The sequence below is a fragment of the Dama dama genome, chromosome 24 (genome assembly GCF_033118175.1).
Source record: "Dama dama isolate Ldn47 chromosome 24, ASM3311817v1, whole genome shotgun sequence".
Lineage (NCBI taxonomy): Eukaryota > Metazoa > Chordata > Mammalia > Artiodactyla > Cervidae > Dama > Dama dama.
Window position 1 is genome coordinate 56262756 of NC_083704.1, and position 21900 is coordinate 56284655.

The 21900-nt window shown below is 51.6% G+C and overlaps 2 protein-coding genes across 7 annotated transcripts in view; both read left to right on the forward strand.

The window, feature by feature from the left end:
- Window positions 1–3255, forward strand: part of SMARCC1 (SWI/SNF related, matrix associated, actin dependent regulator of chromatin subfamily c member 1) — a 124508-nt gene extending 121253 nt beyond the window's left edge. For all 3 annotated transcript variants that reach the window (XM_061128726.1, XM_061128724.1, XM_061128725.1), the window contains exon 28: window positions 812–3255. In XM_061128726.1, coding sequence (XP_060984709.1) covers window positions 812–909 — 98 coding nt within the window. In that variant the 3' untranslated portion in view covers window positions 910–3255. The remainder of the gene's footprint in view (window positions 1–811) is intronic.
- Window positions 3256–3391: 136 nt separating this feature from the next.
- Window positions 3392–21167, forward strand: CSPG5 (chondroitin sulfate proteoglycan 5). Of its 4 annotated transcripts, none has more exons than XM_061128728.1 (5): window positions 3392–4138; window positions 9910–11020; window positions 13826–14014; window positions 15839–15914; window positions 21004–21167. In XM_061128728.1, exons 2-5 carry the CDS (start codon window positions 9942–9944, stop codon window positions 21163–21165), a joined length of 1506 nt encoding a protein of 501 aa, XP_060984711.1. In that variant the 5' UTR covers window positions 3392–4138; window positions 9910–9941; the 3' UTR covers window positions 21166–21167. The 4 variants fall into 4 exon arrangements, with proteins under 4 accessions (XP_060984711.1, XP_060984710.1, XP_060984713.1 ...); XM_061128727.1 differs by lacking the exon at window positions 3392–4138 and adding an exon at window positions 9135–9231; XM_061128729.1 differs by lacking the exon at window positions 3392–4138 and adding an exon at window positions 9576–9602.
- The last annotated feature ends 733 nt before the right edge of the window (window positions 21168–21900 follow it).

Below are 21900 nucleotides of genomic sequence, written 5' to 3' on the forward strand. Positions count from 1 at the left end.
GCTCCCCATCACTTCCTGTCCCAGATGAATTTCAGGGATCCTGAGCTGCTGATTTGGCTTCAGGGCATTGGGCAGGCCTCATCAGTCAAGTTGCTTCCCTCTTCAGGCCTTGCTTTGCTCCCCTGAAAGATGACACCAGGGAGTAAATGGGTGGGCTTCAAAATGCTTTGAAGAGCCTTAGCAATTGGGTGGAAACCTCCTGAGGGGAAGGTTGGGTGAATTAGCTGGTAAGCAAGAAGACGTGATTTAATTGTTAGTTTCATTCGTTTTCATCCCTGGCAAAATCTAGAAGTTTTTAAAACCCTGGATTGAATTATCTCTGTGGTTGCTTTGTACACTAAAGCAGCCGAAGTAGAAATAGGAAAGAGCTCCTTTCCTAATTGTTCCCTTCAGGACCTGACCTAGTTTTGGCCAAAAATCCAAAGACTACAGTTCAGGAGTTGCGGGGCCTCCCCAGACTGTCCAGCTTGTCGGCCGCTGCCTCAGGTCAATCTCTGTGACCCTGGTGGAGACAGTTCATAAGAGCCAGCAGTTTCTGATAGGCAGTTTTAAGTTCTGCAAAGGTCTGGAGGGATTCTTGGAAGCAGCAGGCCTTGAAGGAGAGTGGGGCGGACTCAGGCACCTCCCCACCCCTGAGCCGCGCGGGTCAGGGGATCCACACGAGCGGTGACGAGGTTCAGGTGGACCGCCCCATGTAGCCCGCAGCGGCAGCTGTGCCTCACAGGCCGTAAAGAACCTTCCTTTGTAAGTCCTGTTTCTCTGCATGGGCTCTTGCCCAGGAGTGACAAGTTCCTTTTGGATGTGTTTGCAGACCCCCCTCCGCCGCAGCAGCAGCCACCACCTCCAGCACCTGCGGATGGAGGCCCTCCACCTCCTGCTCCTGGCCCACCAGCCTCGGCTGCGCCCTAGCCTGGAAGACACAGGGAACGTCCGCGCCCAGCGCCCCCAGCTGGAGTGGGGATGACAAGACTTGTGTTCTCCGCTTCCTTGGGTTTCTTTCAGGATTTTTCTTCTCACAGCCCCAAGCACGCACCCTGAATTTTCCCCATTGTCTTGCCACCCCCTTCCGTACTCTGACACCTGGTGTGTTAGGTCCTCCTCCAACACTCAAGGGGGACCCCTGTGGTGCCAGTGTGCCCTGGTCACCCTAAAATACCTGGCGTCTCCCTGACCTGCTGTGGGGTATGCTGACAGTGTATCTGCAGGTCCTGTCAACGCTAGTGGTCTATGTCTTTATCATTTTTTGCTCTCCTGCAGTTTTGTTCTATTTTTGCTTTGTCTTATGCTTATATGGATAATGCTTTATAATCATTATCACTTTTCTTTCTTTTTTTTTTTTCCTTTTGGTCATTATTGCTTTAAAGGAGAGCATCCTAAGTTAATAGGAACCAAAAAATAGTGATGGGCAGAGGGGATAGCCAGAGGGGACAAACCTTAAGGCATTGTAAGTGACCTTATTTCTGCTTATCTGAGCTAAGAATGGTGCTGATGGTGAAGTTTCATGAGACTTTTGCCACACATGGACGCACCAAAATTAAGAGAGATGGGGAAAAGGGACCCCCCTTGTTATCCTTAGTGAGGACCGTGAGAGCCTCCAGCCTGCCTGGCAGAACACCCCCTTTCATCCCTGGTAGGGGAGAGCACAAGCTTTAGAAGAGATCCACTCCTTGCCCAGGCCCACTGGTTCTGGTTTTCTATGCAGACGGTTTGTTTGATTGCTAGGGCGATTAGGCATTTTTGTTTTTCTCAAAAGTGTAAGCAGTGTAAGCTTTGAGGGCTGCGATTTGGGAGGCATTCCTGAGTTCCCTAGACTAACCAGGAAAGTTTTGGGGGTCTTGGACAATGGTCATCCAATGAATCTAGCCCACTGTCCACTGCTTTGTGTGCATTCTTTTTTCTCTCTCTATACAAGAAAGAAAAAACTTTTAAAAAAAAAGTAGATAGCGCTGAGTTTAGCTCATGGACTTGGTTAGGTTGGCTGGGGGTACAGGTCCCCAAACTACCTCTTGCAGTAGTCAGGGTGAGTGGGATTTAGTGAAGCGGTACTTTAGGTTTGGGGTGGAATTGGAGAAGTAGGGCAAGACCAACAGCCTGTCATACCTTCTCCCTTCCCGGTCTGAGATCTCACATTCCATCTGTCACATGGTTGTCAAGGAGATGCTCTGCGTACCAGGGAACTCACTTGACAATCAAAGCATCATGGTTTGAGGGTGGGGTGCTCGGGCTGGGAGAGTGGAGTGCCATTCCAGAGGAGGAGCCACAAAAATGCCTTAATATGAGCCCATTTCTACCCCTGCTGATGAGTGACTTGAGAGTTCTTGGTTTTCTCTTCTTGTCTTTCTTCCCTCTCCTCTGTCCTTCCATGGGTGGGGAAACGGTGTTTTGGGTCGAGCTTGGTTTCCAAAGCACCTGGCCTCTTCACATTCTCAAGTGGCAGTTTCCTTTAGAATGCAAAGTGGAACATCTTTTCAATATCTTTTCTATATATTCTATAAAGCTTTACATGTGTGAGGGTGTGGGATGTTGTTTATAAAACACCTTAGAACCTTTTTCCTTAATATCAGAAAGCAAAAAAAAAAAAAAATCAAACCACAATTGAGATTTGCCTTTCAAACCCTCAGGTGTTACCTTTAACCAGGTGGCCCTGGTCACCATCAGAGTACTGGAACCAAGGAGACCTTGTTCCTTTTGTGAGTTTATTCCAGACTGTTGGAGTGGAAATGAGCTTGTTCCTACTGGAGTTTAATCCCATTGTTTTTGACTCCAGAAAGACCCCAGTGCCTTTCAACAATGGCCAGGGTTTTCTGTATTTTCCCGCCAGTCTTTCCCAAAGGAAACTCATTCCAAATACCTTTTCCACTGAGGTCTTTAAAGGAAAATGGAATTCTGGTTCATACTGTGGTCTCTTGCAACCTCAGGTCTTTAATGTGATCACTTTCAAATTTAAAAGATCCAGGTGGAAATATTTTAACTATGCTGGTAATAATTCTACAGAATACCTGAATTCTTAACACTGTTGTGTTTCAGTATAAGTGGTGACTTTTTCTTTTTATGTCTTTGATCTGGTTTCGTTCCTGTAATACAGCCACCCGATTTTGTGAGGGGGGGGAATAATAATGTGGTTTTTGTACAAAAATGTTTCTCAGTGTGTTATTTTGGAAAAGTGAAGGGAGGGAGTTTGGGGAGACTAGAAGAAATTGATCAAGAAGGCCTAATCTCCCTCTTTTTCAGTGAATAAATGGAACATCATTTCTGGATTCTAGTCCCATTCTCTGCGTTTGTATACCAGTTTCTTCATGTGTCCTAGGAGGAATCTAAATATTCAGCCTCACCTCGTCTTGGTCATCAGTTAAAGTTCAGTGGCTCGAGTTTCCTGACTGACCGACCACATTCTCACCTTCATGAGGCTTAAGGAACGTACGGTTGAATGTGCCTGGTGCACTGTTGATTTCTGTGGTCAAACTGAAAAGAGATGAGTGGACGTTCTTCAGGAAGGGTGGCCAGCATCCTGGCACCTCCAGCAGAGAAGTGGTTCTGCTTGATGCACAAGAGAATGTTGGTCAGGTCACAGTTTAGACATCCCCGACTCAGAGGCAGGCACTGGGGGCTGATGATTCTGTGAACTCTGGCACGTTCTCATGGCCAGCCCTTGAACACCCACACGTGCACACCCTGCACAAAAAAACAGAAACAGCGCTTTCAAGATGCTTGTGCACCCAGCGAAGCAAAGAAGCGGATTCTTTGTCTCCCAGAAAGTGGACACTTGGTCCTTCGTGAAAGTATGTTAGCTGACTCTGCTGTGCTTTCTGACCTATTCGACCCTTCCCTCCAGTGAAGAGTGCTGGAACCAGCTGGGTCTCACAGGACTCGTCCACTCCTCTCAAGGGGTGATGAGGGACGTTAATCCTTGATTCAGATGAAAGACTGGTCTGTCAACCTGAGTGAATTCTTTTTAGAACACAGCAAGACTTGTATAGTTAACCAAGTTTCCACAGGTTCCTCAAGTCCTTTCTGTGGAAACTCCCCCCAGTGCAATTGAGAACAGCAGTTTTCCAACTTTGGTGCAGATCAGGAACATCTACAACTTTGTTAACATACAAGCTTCTGGGCCCCATCCTCAAAGCTTCTGATTCAGCAGGTCTGTCTGGGGTCTGTTCTGAAATTCTGTCCTTTTTAACAGATTCCCAGGGAACCCTGATGGGTCTTGGGACCACCCTTTGAGGATTGCTGGTTAAGAAAGTTGTGATAGAGCGAGCTCGCTGCAGTTTCTGACAGTCACTGTGAGTCCATTAGTCTCATAAACATTTGAGAGCCCATTGTGTGGCAAGCACTAGAACCTGCATACAGTCATAATTATGAATAAGGTAAGGCAAGACCCCTGCACTCCAGGCCGATTATGTTTTTGTAGGAAAAAATGGGGGATACTGTATATGGTCTGGGGGATACCAGACCATAAAGAGTTTCTATAGTGCCAGGTGTCCACAAAACAAAAAGGAACAGTATAATCAGTTGTATCCTGGGGGATAATGTACATAGTCTGTGAATTAAATGTTCTTCATGATTTCTGTTCTTCAAGGTTTGGTAAACAGAGTCGACCTTCAATTCCCAGAGGATGACTAAAAGGGTAGAAAAAGAGATTCTTTGGCGAAGAATCAGCCAAAACAAAGTTTACTGAATTAATTACAGCTACCTCTCTCTTGGGCCACCCTTCCCTACTCCAGCTCTCGGGGGACACCAGCGGCAGAGAAACTTGGCGTGGCCCCCCATCTTGCTCCTGACTTGCCCTGCAGAACTGGAGCCATCTTTACTCCTTTCTGCCTCCAGATGCCTTATCCAGGCCCTTACATACCCATGTGGATCAGTCAGGTGCCTGATTGCTGGCAGCCACTGTATACTACCACGTACTCTTAGGGTACAGCCTTTGTGGGTCTGAGCAGAAGCACCATGCCTAATACAGACAGTGACACCACTGTCAGGTGGTCCCCAAGGGCTTAGACAGTGGGCAGGGCTCCTGATTTCTTTGGTTTGTTGACAGTGATGGGTCTCCCATGACCATCCAAGTTGACTGGCATTCCTTGTTCCAGTTACCCTGCAGGAGCTGTGGGGTTCTCTAGCAGCACTTAGGTTGTCTGCTGAGGCAGCAGGACTTCTCAGACAAGCCTGGCTGCTCCACGTCAGAGGCTGTGTTGGCATGTGCAGTGTGCCTTTCTCCCAGCTGATTTGGCTTTGAGGTAATGAAGTTCAAGGGCCTTTCCAATTTGATGGCAGCCCCACTTCCCAAACAAGATGACCACCTCCAAGTTGTAATGTTAAGATGAGAGCACTTGTGCAAATTGAGAATGCAGAGCTTCTGGTAGTGAGGAGGTAGTGGTCAGCACAAAGAACTCAAACCTCTGCCTCTTGGCTCTTTACATCTTCCTGGTAATGGTGCAAGAAGGATCATTCCCAGCAGCTCATCACCAAAAATGTCTCAGAGCTGACTACCTTGTAGCCCAGAACCAGGTGTGTCTACTCCACACGCTGGAGAGTATAGGAGAGAGGCCATGCTCGATGTCCCTTTCTGGCTGATCCAGGGCATGAGTCTGGACGGCGGTGTTATACCCTGTTAAGAGAACATAGCATCGACTCTTTACAAAAAAAAAAAAAAAATCAGCTTTTTGTTTGTTTCCTTTAAGTTTCGGCCATGCAGTGCAGCTTGTGGGATCTTATTTCCCTGACCAGGGGTTGAACCTGCGACCCCTGCATTGGAAGCACAGAGTGTTAACCACTGGACCCCCATAGCATCAACTCTTAAACACCCAGGGAGGCAGGGGGAGAGGCTGGGTTCCATTCTGCCAAGTGAGGCCCTACCTCTGCATCCTGATTACTCTTCCAAAATTAAGAAGCAAGAATGAAAAGCCTCCATAATAAAATGGAAAGATTTGAAATCAAAATGTTGGTACAAATCCTGGCCTTAGCAGTTCATCAGCATGATCTCTGTCCATTTGCAAGCATGTAAAGTGACCAGTAGAACAGTAGTATGGTTGTGAAGAGGAAGACAAATTAGAGCACTTGGAAAACTAAAACCTCAGGAAAATGTTAATGGTTACTACTGAGGACTTAAAGCCAGGAGCTGTGCTGCTTCCTGTTGAGAGTGAAATATGCCCTAGCCACAGCAACAGGCTCAGCTCTGCCCTGGAGAGCAGCCCCCTGGCTGCCGGGGGCCTTCTATGCACAGAGCAGCAGGCTGTGTCCGTGGCAGTGGGCCTCGTGCCTGCCTTGGTTCTGCCAAACCCAGTGGGAACTTCAGAGGCATACAGAAGCCATAGCCTCAAACATCCCTGATGCCCAAATCCGGGAGACTTTAATGTGGGGACATGAAGTGTAAGCTCTAGATAGTAGTCCATTTACCTTTCTTTCACTCTCCAATTTCTACATATTCTCGCTTCTCTTTTTTTAGCCTACCCTTGCACTGTGCCTGGAAAAAAATAACCACATTCATTTGACACGCTACGGTTACTGCTTTCACATACATGAGACAGGATACTGACTCTCCCAAGGTCACTGCCTTGATGTGCTTCTGGCCTGTGGAGCTGTCACCTAGTCGGTGTGCTGTGCTTCGTTCTGCAATTGCTGGCGAGATCTGGGGAGGATCAGGATGAAACTGGATGACAACAGTTGATTTAAAATCCCAAAATGAAGAAAGTAGTAATAGAACCTTGTCTCCAGGGAAGGGAAGGGAGGTCACTGAGGAAGGAGATATTTCATATTTTATTTTATACCATATGCTTGTTTTACATAAGTCAAAAATTTAATTTAAAAGGATATATTTAAGTGTTAACTGGAGTAAGTAGTGCTTTAACAGAGGGGTGTGAAAAGAGCCCCCACCCAGACCGACCTTGTGAAAAACACAGGAGTGATTATCATGCTCTAGGCACCAAAGGACCCATCTGTGAGGCCTCCTTCCCACTAAGACTGGCCTCAGGAAGGAGGAGGTGGGCATGTCCACCAAGGTCCTCCACCTTGACAAGCCTACTCAAGGCTCAAGGAGACACACAGAAAGCAACACACAATACCTTGTAAGATCAAAAAAAAAGATGCAGAGAAAAGCTACAGGAAAGAAGAGGTGGTGTTGGCAGGTCCATCAGTACCTCTCTGGCTACAGGCAAGTGCAAACCTCTGCCTGGCCCTCTCTCTGCTCAGAGAAAGTTGTATTTCAAACTGGTATACACTGTCCCCAGAGGCAATATGAAGCCTTGGAAAGAGCTTTAGCACATCAGCCCCTTGTAGACCCACAGTTCTGTGGGGGGACTAAGATGGTTGCCATTCATTCATTTATACCTCCTACCCACCTTAAGCAGCTGCACCTGTCACTGCCTGCACAAGTGTCTTGCAGTCTAGTAGGGAATTATTGTAGACAGACAATGAGATCAGGGCAAAAGTGTCTTAACTACTCCGGTCAGACAGAAGGCTTCCTGGATGGGAAGGTTATGGGAACTGAGCTTTCTGGGTTAAAGGATTTGCCAGGTAGATGGGGAGAGGAGGGACCAACCAGGACGAGCAGGTAGATCTAATTCCATTGAAAGAAACAGGCTTTGAACCAAGGCAACCCCATCCAGAGACATGTACTAGTGACAGTTCTTGGTCAGTTCAGTCCCACAGAAATGGGAGTGTCTCAAATACCAGAGTTTCCACATCTCTGGCAGTGACCTTGAATATCACCATTAGGGTTAATAGATCAAAAGGCAGACAGTCGGTTTGGTGGACAAAGTAGGTCACTAGGCTGCGATTCCCACCACCAAGCAGGGATCTGGAGATGAGTGGTTCCGTACCACAGAGTGAGCTTAGGACAGGACCCATAGACTGTAACACCTGAGCTGGCATAGACTGTTGTCCCTTAGTCTCCTAGGGATAGGTAGCTCAGCTGGTAAAGAATCTGCCTGTGATGCAGGGGACCCTGGTTCGATTTCCGAGTTTGGAAAATCCCCTGGAGAAGGGATAGGCTACCCACTCCAGTCTTCTTGGGCTTCCCTGGTGGCTCAGATAGTAAAGAATCTGCCTGCAATGCGGGATCGATCCCTGGGTTGGGAAGATCCCCTAGAGAAGGACATGGCAAACCCACTCCAGTATTCCTGCCCAGAGAATCCCCTTGGAGAGGAGCCTGGCGGGCTACAGTCCATGGGGTCTCAAAGAGTCGGACGCGACTGAGCGACCAAGCGCCGTGACTACCCACCAACCTGAGCTTTGGCGGCCCGGGAAGAATGGGGGGCGATGTATCTTGGAGAGGGACCAAGGAACCGGGATTACAGGCCACACCCTAGGCTGCCTTAAGGAGGGAAATTCTTGCCCCCTGTCCCCAGGATGCGTTCCGGCGGGCCTGGCTGTGCGAGGTCTGGGGCTTTGGCTGCAGACGGATTAGGTCTGATCCGATTAGAGCCTGGGAGGTCCACTTCGCCCCCCCTTGCCTGGCACTGTCAGCGCCGCCCCGCCCTCGTGGGGTCTCGGGGACCTTCCGGAGACCCTTCGCCCTGAACACTGGGTTGGTGCAGAAATCCCGAGAAGCTCCGTGTGCCCTGGGTTCGGCTCACTGGCACAGCGCGGGCTGGGGCTGCCGCCCCCTGCGGCCTTTCCGAGCCCCGCCCCGAGCCTGCGGGTGTCTGGGCGCCCCCCTCCGTGCTCGCCGCGTGGCGGGTGGGTTCCTCGCGGTTGGGGGGCCCGTGCCAGCCCCTCCACTGGGAGGGCGGGACTACGGCCCCGCCCCGCAGGTCTCCCGCCAGTGCACCTGGAGGCTAATGCCACGCGCGGCGCTGTGCGCCTGCCCGCGCGCTACCCCGTGTCCGTTTGTCTCCGCGTGCAGAGCCGGGGGTCTGTCTGTCCCCACCGAAGGAGGACTGAGCAGGGCCGGCGTCAGAGCTACGTGCGGCGGGGCGGGCGCGGCGGGCGGGGTGGGGGCGGCGCTGAGCGCGGCAGCGGCGGCGCGGGAGGCGGGGAGGCGCGGCGCGCCGGGGACAGCGGCGGACGGCGGCGGCATGCGGCTTCTCCCTTTGCCCATCGTGGGCTGAGACGGCCGCAGCACGGGCGGGAGGCGCGGCGGCCGGTGAGCCGAGGGCGCAGCCAGCCGAGCAGACCGCGGACAGCGGTCGGGGCGCCGCGCCATGGGCCGAGCCGAGGGCGGGGGCCCGGGCCGGGGGCCACCGCCGCTGCTGCTGCTTCTGGGGGTTACGCTGGTCCTTGCCTCCGGGGCCGCGCCGGGTAGGTACAGACCGCGACCGGGACCCCAGCGGCTCTCGCGCCCAACCTTGGACCAGGGTCCCGTTGGCTTCGGGTACAAGAGGTGTCCGCAAGCTGTGCCAAGGGGGCGGGGCAGCGTCTTGCCTGCAGCCCGAGCGGGGGAAGGGGCGCACGAGGAGATGGGGGGACTTGGTGCAGGCGACTCGGCGGCCGCCACCCGAGTGTGGGGACCGAGGTGTTGGCTGGGGGTGGGCCTGTTGGGGCGGGGCCTGAGGGTGAGATTTCGGGGCGGGACCTGGAGGTGATGGCGGGGCATGAGAACGCGAGTTCGGGGCGGAGCCCTAAGGGTGCGACTTTGGGGCGGGGCCTGGTGGTGGAATAGAGCCCGGAAGGTAAGACTTTTTGCCAGGAGCCAGAAATGAGGGCCGCTCGGGTTAGAGCGCGGGTGATGTCGGGGGCGGGGCCTTTCACTTGGGGCGGGGCCTAAGCGAGGATAATGTTTGGTCGGGTGTGTTCTCGGGCTTGTGGGGCGGGCTCGGGGCGGGGCTTACGGATGGGGCGTGGCCTTGGGAAAGCTTGAAGCTGAGGCTTAAGGTTGGCGGGGGTCTGAGAGAGCAGCCGCGGCAGGGGCGGGGCGCTGCCCCAGCTCTAACGCGCGCGCGGTCCGTGACGCCCCGCCCCTCTCCCTCCCGCCCACAGTGCGTGAGGCGGGCAGCGCCGTCGAGGCAGACATGCCGGTGAAGAGCGTCCCGGCGTGGGAGCCGCGTGCTAATGACACGCGGGAGAAGGCCGGCCCACCAGCCCCTGGGAAAGATGAGACTTCTCGGACTGCGCCCGGCGGCGAGCAGGCCTTGGTGGGCCCTGGAGTCGGGGCTGAGGAGGCGCTGGAGGCGTCGGCGGCGGTGACAGGCACAGCCTGGCTGGAGGCCGACAGCCCAGGCCTGGGCGGAGTGACCGCAGAGGCGGGCAGCGGCGACACCCAGGCCCTTCCAGCCACGCGCCCGACACCCGACGAGGCCCTCGGGCCGTCCTCGACATCCCCAGCCACCCTCGAGGCTACGGAGGCCAGCGAACCACCCTCCCCCACCCCTGGCGACAAGCCGAGCCCAGGCCCTGAACTCCCCAAGGAGAGCCCCATGGAGGTTTGGCTGAACCTGGGAGGCAGCACACCTGACCCTCACGGGCCAGAGCCCACGTACCCCTTTCAGGGCACATTAGAGCCCCACCCAGAGTCAGATATAATTGACATCGACTACTTCGAAGGATTGGATGGTGAGGGCCGTGGCGCCGACCTGGGGAGCTTCCCTGGGTCGCCAGGTACCTCAGAGCACCACCCTGATCCCGGGGGAGAGACCCCTTCCTGGAGCCTGCTTGACTTGTACGATGACTTCACCCCCTTTGATGAGTCTGATTTCTACCCTACCACATCCTTCTATGATGACTTGGATGAAGAGGAGGAAGAAGAGGAGGACAAGGATGCAGTGGGAGGCGGAGACCTGGAAGATGAAAATGACCTTCTAGTGCCCACTGAGAAGCCTGGTCTGGGGCCCGGGACAGGCCAGCCCACCAGTCGGTGGCACGCTGTCCCTCCGCAGCATACTCTGGGGATGGTCCCTGGCAGCAGCATTGCCCTCAGGCCCCGCCCAGGAGAGCCAGGCAGGGACCTGGCCCCAAGCGAGAATGGCACCGTGTGCCGCAGTGGCTTTGTGAGACATAACGGCTCCTGCCGGTCGGTGTGCGACCTCTTCCCAAGTTACTGTCACAATGGCGGCCAGTGCTACCTGGTGGAGAACATTGGGGCCTTCTGCAGGTAAGGATGTGGCAGGCAGGTGCCAGGGGTTTGTCAGAGAACTCCTCCTGAAGGAGGCATGGGAGGCTGCCTCAGCAGAGAGGGGAATGTGGCAGGTTCCCAGAGACTGTGTGTTTACGGGTCAAGAGATGGTCCCAATAAATATTCTACAGATTGACAGCTTAAATGTACTTCCTGTGAGCTCATCACTAGGAGAGTTTCCTCAGAAGTGAGACTGTGCATTTCCTCTAAGTGTCGTGACCTTTACCAAACCAGTAAACTATAAAGGCAAAACGAAAGGACTTAGCCAAGGATTTTGGAAAAGGCCTTTGCTGACTTGAGGGCAAATTCTTGTTGGCAAGTTCTAGCTAAACTTGCAGAAGGAGAAGGTCCATAGACACCCTGGGAGAAGAGAGAACTGCTGACCACTCCCTCTGAGCCATATGTGAGGCAGAAGGGTCCCATGACCCTGTGGGGCATGTGCTTCAGGTGGCACGAATGAGGACCTTCTCATTGGAAAAAGACCCAGAGAGCAGCCATTCAAACCAGTCAAGTCAGAGTGTCCTTCCTCACACAGCAGACGTTTGGCGTTTCTTAGTTCTGAATAGTGACTTTGCTCCTTCTACCTTGGTTGTTGTCTTCCTGGAGATACTCAGTCTGACATGTTTTAAAGACCCAGAGAGTTTAGTGTCAGAGTAAGGATATTGTGTGCAGCCACCAGCCCATGCCTCATTAGTAATTAACCCGATACACCTGCCCTCACGGCAAGGTAGTTAACCTGCTGGAGAGCTCATGGGCTTGTCCTCATTCTGGATGAAGCACGTGTCCAGGCCTGAGTGCTTTGCTTCTCTCCATCCTTTACAGGCCCTAGAAGTGGCACGGAGACCTCAGATCCTTCTGGGACTTGTTTACACCGGTCCTAAGAGTGAAACATTTCTGTAATCTGGGTATCTCTATTTTTAAGTGCCATTCCCTATGTTTCTTTTTCTGGGTCTTTTTGGAGTATATAAAGAATTCAGATTCTATAGGTCTTAATGTTCTGATAGAAGAAGAATATAATGCACGCATGCTGTGCCTTTGTCATTAAAGTTTGAGCTTCCTTCCTGTGAAGTTCTTTCCTATAAATGATCATGTCATTAGGTCACTCATATAGGATGTGTCCACACAGCTCTGATTGGAGCTGTCCAGCCATTGGCAAAAAGAAGACCTGTGATCAAGAAATTATGGCAACAAGACCTTGCTGGTTGCTTAAGGGCTACCAGAAATACAAGGAAACCCTGATTTTGCTCCTCAGACTCCAGTTGTGGAGGGAGGACTATAGTAATGATTTTAACCTGGGAGCTATGGAATCTCTGTGCAAAATTAGTATCTTTCATCCTATTGGAGGCCTGGGTTTTCACCTTCGAAGTTAGCTCCCCATCAGAGTATGAAATTTGGAGCCCTCGTTACCTCTGGAGCACTTAGAACAGTTCCCAGAGCCTCCGAAGCTATCAAGGGACCCCCAGTAGTAAGCATGACCTCACTGAGTGGCATGCCTATACTGCCCGTGGGTCCTCCAGTGGATCCTGCCTTAGGAGGACTTCTCACTAGTCCACTCCAGCCCAACTCGCACAGCTTCCATCCCAAGATCACCCACCCTGGGCCTTCCTACCAGAAATTCCTCCTCTGACGGGTACACCCAGGCCCAGCCCCAGCTTGGAAACTGTTTTACATTCCACTCACAGGAGGCTGCCGAGCCCTTGGTTGCAGACTGCAGCATGCTTTTGTCTGTGTCACCCAACCACTGCAGGGAAACGAGCAGAGCTATGGCAGAACTTCTCCAGAGCACTCTTTTAGAGGGACCTTCTTTCCCTGCTGTCCTCCAACAGCCTCCCACGACTGCAGAGGGGCAGCTGGATAAGAGAATTCACTGCTTGCCACAGAGCCCCACCCTCTTCTAGGTGTGGAGTGGCTAATTCTCCCGTGTTTGATTTCCCCATTTCTGGACTCCTTTCTCCTGTCTGTCAGTCACCCTGAGGTTCATGTCCTCCCTCCTTTGCCTGCCTCTGTATCCTTCCACATTTTTTCCTCTTTGAAGCAGCCTGGTTCCCATGGAAACAGCAATGTCATTGGAAGAGTTGGAGCCTGGGAATGTCCCCAAGGGCAGGAGAAAGTCACTCAACAAAAGGACTGAAACCCACCCAGAGGGTTGCTTCTCACTCTGCTTTCCTGACAGTTCTCATGGTGACAGGACAGGAAGCTGTAGGGGCGGCACTTGGGGGGCTGCTGAGATGGGGGAGAATGTACATCTATCTTTGTGCTTGTCCTTGTCTGTCGCTTCCTTATTTTCAGTGTCTGGTTAGCCACGTGAACTAGATGGGACTGCAATGCCCCAAGATAGGGCGGGTCCTACTACTTTGTGGTGGTTGCTCCTATTGATCTTGTTTTTCATCTTTTTTTTTTTTCCCCCACCAGAGCCCAGGGCAGGGGCTAGGAGGGTTCTGAGGGAATCTTGTGATTGTTGTCACTGAAGTGGAAAACGGGGTTCCCTTCCCTCAGTCACTTCAAGGCCTATAAATGACCAGTGTGCTCAGATTCTCAGCACCCCGTTTACCTCATTTGTGTCAACCACCCTTGATGCATTTGTGCCACACATTCTTCACGGTGTGGTTGTAAAGATGAGGCAAGAATAGCAACCCTAAAGTCTGCACAGATGAGGACACCACACTTCCTCTAGCTGCTCATAGGAGCAGGGTGTTGAAGTAGGCCCCGGGGTCAGGGGTCAGATGCTCGCTGCGGCCACGGAGGCCTGCCCGTCGCCTCAGCCTCACCCTGTCACCGCTGCAGGTGCAACACACAGGACTACATCTGGCACAAGGGGATGCGCTGCGAGTCCATCATCACCGACTTCCAGGTGATGTGCGTGGCCGTCGGCTCGGCCGCCCTCGTGCTGCTCCTGCTCTTCATGATGACGGTGTTCTTCGCCAAGAAGCTCTACCTGCTCAAGACAGAGAACAGCAAGCTGCGCAGGACCAAGTGAGTCTGACTGCCAGCCCCGCCCTGTGGGACCCAGGGGTGTGGTCGTGAGGGTTTCTGGCATCCGCTGTCCGTCCCTGCTTCCATTTTTCATACCTGAGATTCACCCAAGCTTACCCGTTCCTACACAGAATGTGCTGGAATTGCAGCAGAGCTTAGGCCCCTGTGGCAGACTGCAGCTGTCCAGCACCATTCCACACACACACACTGGCCATCTTTTCTTAGGATGCTCAGAAAGGGCAACAGAGTATAGCAGTTTCCGACTGTGGTCAAGTAAGTTACTGCGCTCAGCCCCCCACCCCCATCTGATTGCACCTGCTTCCCAGGTCTTTTACAGCCAGAGGCCAGTGTGAGGATTTTGTTCCCAAATCAGCATGAAGTGACTCCTCCAGCTTCCTCAGATGTGCTGTCCTCTTCAGTGAAAGGATTTAACAGCTCATTGCTTTTCAAACTGGTCCACCCTGGTCCAGGCAGAAGAACAGAGGGCTCAAGGAAGTCCCCGTTCCCTCTCAGTAGAATGTGAGGAGTGCTAGGACCTTGGCCTCACTTCCTCCACTGTGGATTTGAAGGGCCATATGGGCATGTGGAGTCTCACTTCAGCTCTCCTCTGAGCAGAGGAGTCACAGCTCTGCACCTCTGAGAATCAACATGCGTTTACCCTTGAAGCCCACACCTTGAACACTAGGATGTGACCTTACCCACCGTGAGACAGTCACTGTTATCACTTAGCAAAGTAAAGAACCTTCTGAAATGTCACAGGAGTCAGAAAAGGAGGAGACTGGAGTTCAGCTTCCTCAGGACCCAAGAGGCAATTTATGCAGCACCACCCCCACCCCCCTTTCCCCTTGTTGTTTCCCCCCAGTTAATTCCCTCCCCCTGACCTGAGACTCCCTCCAGAGAATGGGACTGAAGGACTTGCCCTGGGTCCTGGGAAAGGGACAAAACGCCATCTGTTGCTCCTTTGCTGGGTAAACTCATGGGACGTGCAGATGCCAGCGGCTCTCTGCCGCCTTTCAGCTAACCGTCCTGGGGCTGCGAGGGCCTCTCCATTGTGCCTGTGCATTGAGGCAGGGCTGTATCTGTGCATGTGATCACAAGCCAAGGCCCTTGGCTCCTCACACTGCCACTGAGGTGGTGGGGGGAGGGTCAGGGTGGGAATGGGACCACCTACCAGGGCTGCTGCTGATGACTGGGGACAGAAGGAGGGCTGCCAGGGCAGTAGAGAAGCAGGAGCTAAAGCCCAGGGAAGGGCCCCCTTCTAGGTCTTCCTCCTGGAACCAGTTTGCGTTTGGCACAGAGCATGGCTCCCCCAGCCCTTCAGCTCCAATGCCACCTTCCTTATTTCCTCTGCACACCTCCTTTCTTTCCCAAGCCTGGTTACCACTCTGAAAATGCTATTAATACATGTACCCAGTGCACTACAGATACTGCTGTAGCGTACTGATTCTAAGATACCCATTTCCCCCCACATATTAGCATCTCTGAAATTGGATTGTGTCTTACAGTTGCTGGCATCTTATAATCACTGTTGGCCAGATGGCAGTCATGATGTAGTTGTAATTGTCTGGCAGGCGCAAATGTGGTCATAGCTGTTCATATCATTGTCAGATCTTTATCTAAAGTCTAAATGAGTGCCTTAAAGTGTGTAATGAAAACTCTAGGTGATAAGAAAGGATTGGATCATGGTTTAAATGGCAGGTTTTTCTTAGTGGTACAGCAAATAGGGGCACACCCGTGACACAGCGCTTGCCCCGTGAAGCTTCTATCAGATGTCGCTGTGATTGTTTCACTTACATTTTCCCTTCTCTCTTCTGTCCTAACCAGCAAATTCCGGACCCCTTCTGAGCTCCACAACGATAACTTCTCCCTGTCCACCATTGCTGAGGGCTCTCACCCAAACGTAAGGAAACATTGCGACCCTCCGCGCCCCCCTCCCCCTCACTGCCTGTGCCTTGGCTCTCTAGGATAACGCTGTCTGTCAGGTGACTTGTCTTCTTTGCATCTGTCCTTGTGCCTGATCCTGCCCCTGCCCGTGTCTCTGGCTCACTTCACCACATGGAGCCACTCCTCAGAGCTCCGAGGGTCTGGATAGGGTGGCCTGTCCAGGGCACGAAAGTGAGAAGAAGGGCGTGATGGCGTGTCACTTCCTGGATAGGCAAAGTAGCACAAAGTACAGGAGAGATGTTTCTGGGATGGCGCAGGATTTTTAGCTTCATCTAGGCTTTAGAAGTCTGATTTTTGTCTTTTCTACACTGAGAAGAAAGCCTCTGCTTTTCTTGCTGGGTACTTTCTCGCTAGTCTTTGAAGCAGATGGTGCTTGTTCTTTGGGGTGAGTGGGAAAACCTCTGGGATTGCCGGAAAAACAGTCTCTTTGACACTGTTTCGAGAGCCCTAAAAATGAGCAGGCTTATCTACAATGGTTATATACACTGAAAAGAGGCCAATCTAGGATAGTTTTTTAAAGTTTTTGATATAAAGGGAAGCACAGAACACTGGCAGAACCATAAGTGTAGGGATAAATCTGTCCTTACGAGGATGGGTTTATAAATGTAAGTTGAAACCTAATAAGAGGTCCCGATAGACCATTTCCTTTTTTTTTATAACTGGGGAAAGTGCATCCCCAGAAGGCAAAGGAGAAAATAATAGTATATGAGGCTTTGTTCACCAAACCCCAGAAAAGAACAAGTTGACCTGCAGAAGGAGGAGAAAAGGGAGTCAATTCAAATAAGAAATAAAAAAGGCCAATTTAAGCTAATTTTTTAAAGACTTTGCTATAAAGGATAGAGAAACAACAGATATATTTTACATGGTATGTACCAAGACACTAATAAGTTTAAGATGAGCATAACTGTCAAGGCAGCAAGATGTCCTGTCACGTCTGAGAATGGTGACCACTCCAGTCAACCCACAAGAATGTAGGATGTGCCTTGTCTTGGAACACCTCATCCCAACGTACCCAGCCTCTGGCAGTGATGTGCATGTCGTTGTCAGTTTTGAATTACTGGTGATCAGTGGCTTGCCATGGGGTCTCTCAGACCCGTTGTCTGATGTGCCATCTCATACATGAGGGACAACAGGCCTGACCTGTACAGGAGTGCCTGCAGTCAGGGTGTTTATTATCCACAGAGTGCAAGGGTCCTTAGCAAAGCTGCTGACTCATGCATTTCTGGCAGCCTTGGTGTGTCCACCTTTCCTCCTCACAAAGATAGAGGGGAAGGAAATAGCGTCTCTTGGAGGCCTTGGTTGCAGGAGCCAACACAAAGGTTTCCAGTTCTTTTTTTTTTTTTTAGTTCTACCAGTTTATTGCTACCAACCCATCTCCCTCCACCCTCATGCACACATCCTCAGTCATGTAACCCCATGGACTGCAGCCCGCCAGGCTCCTCTGTCCATGGACTTTTCCAGGCAAGAATACTGGAGTGGGTTGCCATTTCCTTCTCCGGGTTTCCAGTTCTTATGGGCCCAACTTTGGGAAAGCAAGGCATTTATCCAGGAGAAACTGCCACTGACCTTGAGTTCAGCATATGGCAGAACAAAAGCAGAGTGGAGCAGGGTGGTCAGCCATAGTGGACTCTGCCCAAGAAGGGCCCTGGTGTTGTCTGGGTGGTACTCAGGGCGGCACTCAACTCTCTGGCTCCTCTGGGATCCTGGGGGCCATTTCCATGGGCATCGTTCCCTCAGCTCGTGCCCCAGGGTACATCCTGTCACCTCTGCCAAAGCCCTGAGCCTGTGGGGGGGTGGCTCTCCTGTCCAGCAGCTGGGTTTTCCACTTCACCTCTCATTCCTTCCGCCTCACCCAGAAGTCAGACTTGGTCATAGTCAAGATCTTGTGCATTGACAGTGAAGACAGTTACCACCTTATGAGGAAGTGGAGCCCTGGCCATTGCTTCAGCCACCGTAGTGACTGCTGACAAGCACTGCTGGCAGCAGGATGAAAGTGAACCTCCAGATGAGCTGGGAGTCGAAACAGGGGCAGCTAGTCTCCCCATCCCTCTCCCTTCACCCCTCCAAAAAAAAAAAACCTTGTTGATTTTGGCATCTCCTAAAATTTTGTAGAGTTTTCTTTATCTTAGTAGAGGGGTTATTTCTTTTACATAAGTCAAGGAGATGGAATGGGTCCTTTTCCTACTCCGTTCCAGTAATCTCTAAAAACCACTGTCTGAAAAGATTTCAAACAACAAAGTACCGCTTTGGGTCTGGTCGGGGAAGGGTCCACGGCTGGTGTCTGTGTCGGGGCGCGTCCCTCTCCCCCGCTATGCTCGTCACTCTGTGCTGCTCCTGGACTGGGCCCCCTGCAGTGACGTGGGACCCTGTGGCTGGGGAGCCAGCAGCTGAGCGTGTGTGGGTCTGTGTCACTGAGCAGCCAGCCTCGGAAAGAAACTTCAGAAGGAGAAGGAAAAGCCCGCAGCTTTTCAGCCCCAGCTATGAAGCTTTGCCCTTTTTTGGGAGGAATGGCAAGTGTGTAGAAGGCTGGGCACCTCCCGCTGCATGGCATCAGCGAAGTCACCTTAACAACGTGGGCGAACTGCCTGAGCACCGGAAGCCGCCCTGTCCGTCTCCCAGCCGTGCTGTCAGAGCAGTGCCATGGTGGGGACTTGGTCCTCCTGAGACTGGACGGATCTTCCAGGAGGCCCCTTAGTGTTTCCTATCCCCACGCCACCCTGCCAATTTAAATCTTTCCTACTTCCCAGTCTCTGTTTCCTCCATATATTTGGCTCCCCACCCCCTTCTGATGGAGGCTTGTGTCTGAACAAGAAGACATCCAGGCCTGAACCCCTGGTGGAAGGATGCCCATATGGCTGGGACAGAAAGCTGGAAATAGTTCCCAGGACTTAGGCCAGGGGGAGGTCCAGTTTCCTCGAGATGAGGGACTTCCACAAAATCAAAGGCAGAGGGGCCTTCAGCTGAGGGACTCAGCCACCCTAGGCTTAAGAGGATGGAGTTCTGGAGCAAACAGGTGGACGAGAATCGCTCCATCCTGGTCTAGACACGCCCTTACCTGTTCTACCTGCTGAAGTTACTTAGCTTGCCTCATAGCATTGTCGGATACCTGTGTTCCTGATTTGTAGGATTGACTTCTCCCACCCATTGGCCCGGAAGGCAGCTTTCTCCTCTGTCCAAGTCCTCAAGAGGCCAGGTTTAATTAGGTTCCCCACCTTCATGGCGTCACAGTTTTGATGCCCAGGTCTATACAACTCACAGAATTCACTTTTTCACGTTATGAGAATATCCCTGTGCCTCTGTATGCCCCCAAGGAGAGTGTGATGGGGCCAGGGTAGGGGTGGTTATCTTGAAAAACATGAAAGTGAGTTCCATTCTTGTCAGAGGATGAGTGTTGGCCATCCTGTCTTGCTCCACATTTTGCTGTGATCCCCAGTCCCTTCTACTCAGGGTCTCAGGTGTTTATGTCCCGTGTCTCCCCCACACCTCACACAAGTTCTACCTCATCCTGCTTCCCTCTCCATAAAAAACCTCTGTGTGTGTGTGTGTGTACATAATACACTTAATATATCAGGGCGATCTTTCCATCTCAGCACATATACAGTTATGCCACTGAACAGTTTTTTCTCAGCCTGTCCAAGCAGGGGTAGAAAATACCCACTGCCTGTAGGCGCTGTGTGCAGCAGCCTTGCCTGAAATCTGCCTCAACACAGAATGAAGTTCGTTTGGGCCTTGTGCTTGTCTCATACATGCTGGAATTGGGGAGCGTGTGTTCCGCTGTTGTCTGTAAATCACTCCTGAAGTCTTCGAAACTAACTCCGATTGCTCTGTGCACGCCGGTCTTCTGGGACAGTGCTCAGTGAGACTGGAGTGGGGGGCAGGTCACAGTGATTTCTACACACACAGTACATTGAACACCTGTAGCTACTGTAAGCCTAGCACCTTTCTCTACTCCAACTAGTCCCTCCCTTGACCTAGTGCCATTAGAGGTCATACTCAGGAGCAGGCAGCATGGGACTCCGGCTCTCTGTTCTGTCGAGAATGTCCTGGTCCTTAATCTCCATGAGTATCTTGAATTTCAGAAGTGATTAAAGCAAGAAAGGGCTGAGCTGGCTGGTCAGATAGGCACGTTACCCTTCTTGCCCTCCATGAACCTGCCTGGGTGGCTACACAGCCTCTTTGATCTGCAAGAATTCCGAGCACTTAACAATAGCTATTTGGGGCTCCTGAGAAGGAACCGAGGCCCCCTGGGTAAAATCTGCTCACGGAATCTTCAAGGAAGAGCAGCGGGACGACAGGTGTCGCTGTAAGGGTTCTCTGACCGCAGAGCTGGAGGACTGTGTACTGATGAGGGTCTCCTGGGAATCGTTCACACATTCAACCAGGTTCAGGGGCTTGTCCTTCGGCTGCAGGCAACACGGAGAGAGAGGGTGCAGGGCCCCGTCAGAGAAGGGTTGCGGACCAGCAGCACAGGCCTTAGACTGAGGGAGCACCTTGTAAGTCGGCGTCTGTGTGGTAGAGAAATTCTGATAGGCTCGCACATCTCTGGCCTCTAGTCAGAGAACGTGAATTTGCTGTGGGGAGAGGGGCCCTGACTCTGCCGGAATCAGCTCTGCACCTGACCACAGCCCTGTTGGCACACCAAGTCATGTTCCTGATCAAGACCTTTTTGCGAGAGCAGAACTCCTCAGGATGGAGGGCCGTGTGAAGAGGGGCCAGGCAGAGCTCACCAGCAGGTGAGGCTTTAGAGGGACCAGGCTGAGTATTAAAAGGGACTGTTTCTCCCCAGTCTGGCTTCTGTTAAAGGTATTTGTAATGCAGTTACCTGTCGGGTTTTCATCCGAACATGGCCAGGGGGTTTTTGAGGATGATGTTCCGAAATAGTAGCTGCTAACGAGTCACTTTGGTTCATCCAAGCCTCAACACTTTCTTCCTTTTCTGTTTTATTTTCTTTTTTAGTAAAATAGAAAAATCTGAGATGTTACTTGATTCCTCCACCCATTGTCTCCTTCCCAATCTGGCCTCAGCTTTTTATTTTTCTCTTCCAGGATGATTCTAGTGCTCCCCACAAAATCCAGGAAGCTCTCAAGTCCTGCCTGAAAGACGAGGAGCCATTTAACATCCAGAACTCCATGTCGCCCAAACTCGAGGGTGGCAAGGGTGACCAGGCCGACCTGGAGGTGAACTGTCTTCAGAACAACTTAACCTGAAGCCGAGCAAGGGAGGAAGTGGGGGGCGGGGGGCGGGGGAGGAAGCATTATCTCCTCTTGTACAGATTCTATTTCTTGTAACCACTTGTTGAACCCCTTTCTTTTTCTGGTCTCATGGCATGCCTTGGTGTATTTTGTACAGGAGGGAATAAACATATCATAAGCAAAGAGCCCGAAGAGAATTACAGTACGCTGGAGTGTTCTGTCTGTGCTGTCTGTACATTGCTTCTGCTGCTGTGATTTCTAAACCTATGCTGTTATTCAACTGACTTTTTTTTTTTGTACTTTGACCCACCTTTTTTTGAAATACCGGTAAAAAAAAGAAAAAACAACAAAGTTCTTGAAATAAAACTTTTTAAAAAGCCATTTTTCCTGGTGTGCCTGTGTCTACTCCCTACCCTTTCTTGTCACTTTGAGTTGAATTCTTACCTTTATTGAGGATGTGTGTCATACACGTTTCATATCTAAGAAATGGTCTATGTATTAGTCTGCTTGAGCTGCCATAACAATACTACAGCCTGGGAGGCTTAACCAACAGACATTTATTTTCTGAACTTTCTGGAGGCTAGAAGTCCAAGATCACATTGACAACAGAGTTGATTTCTGGTGAGGCCTCTCTTTCTGGCTTGCAAACAGCCACCTTCTTGCTGTGTCCACAATGGCCTTTTCTATGTGTGCATATGGAAGGAGAGAGTTCTCTGGTGTCCCTTCATCTTTTTATAAGGACACCAGTCC

Excerpts from the sequence above, each read along its gene's own strand:
- CSPG5 (XM_061128727.1), top strand. The coding sequence starts at position 9,135 with ATGGGCCGAGCCGAGGGCGGGGGCCCGGGCCGGGGGCCACCGCCGCTG. Across the intron at positions 11,021-13,825 it reads AACATTGGGGCCTTCTGCAG|GTGCAACACACAGGACTACA; the intron begins GTAAGGATGTGG and ends TCACCGCTGCAG. Across the intron at positions 14,015-15,838 it reads AGCAAGCTGCGCAGGACCAA|CAAATTCCGGACCCCTTCTG; the intron begins GTGAGTCTGACT and ends TGTCCTAACCAG.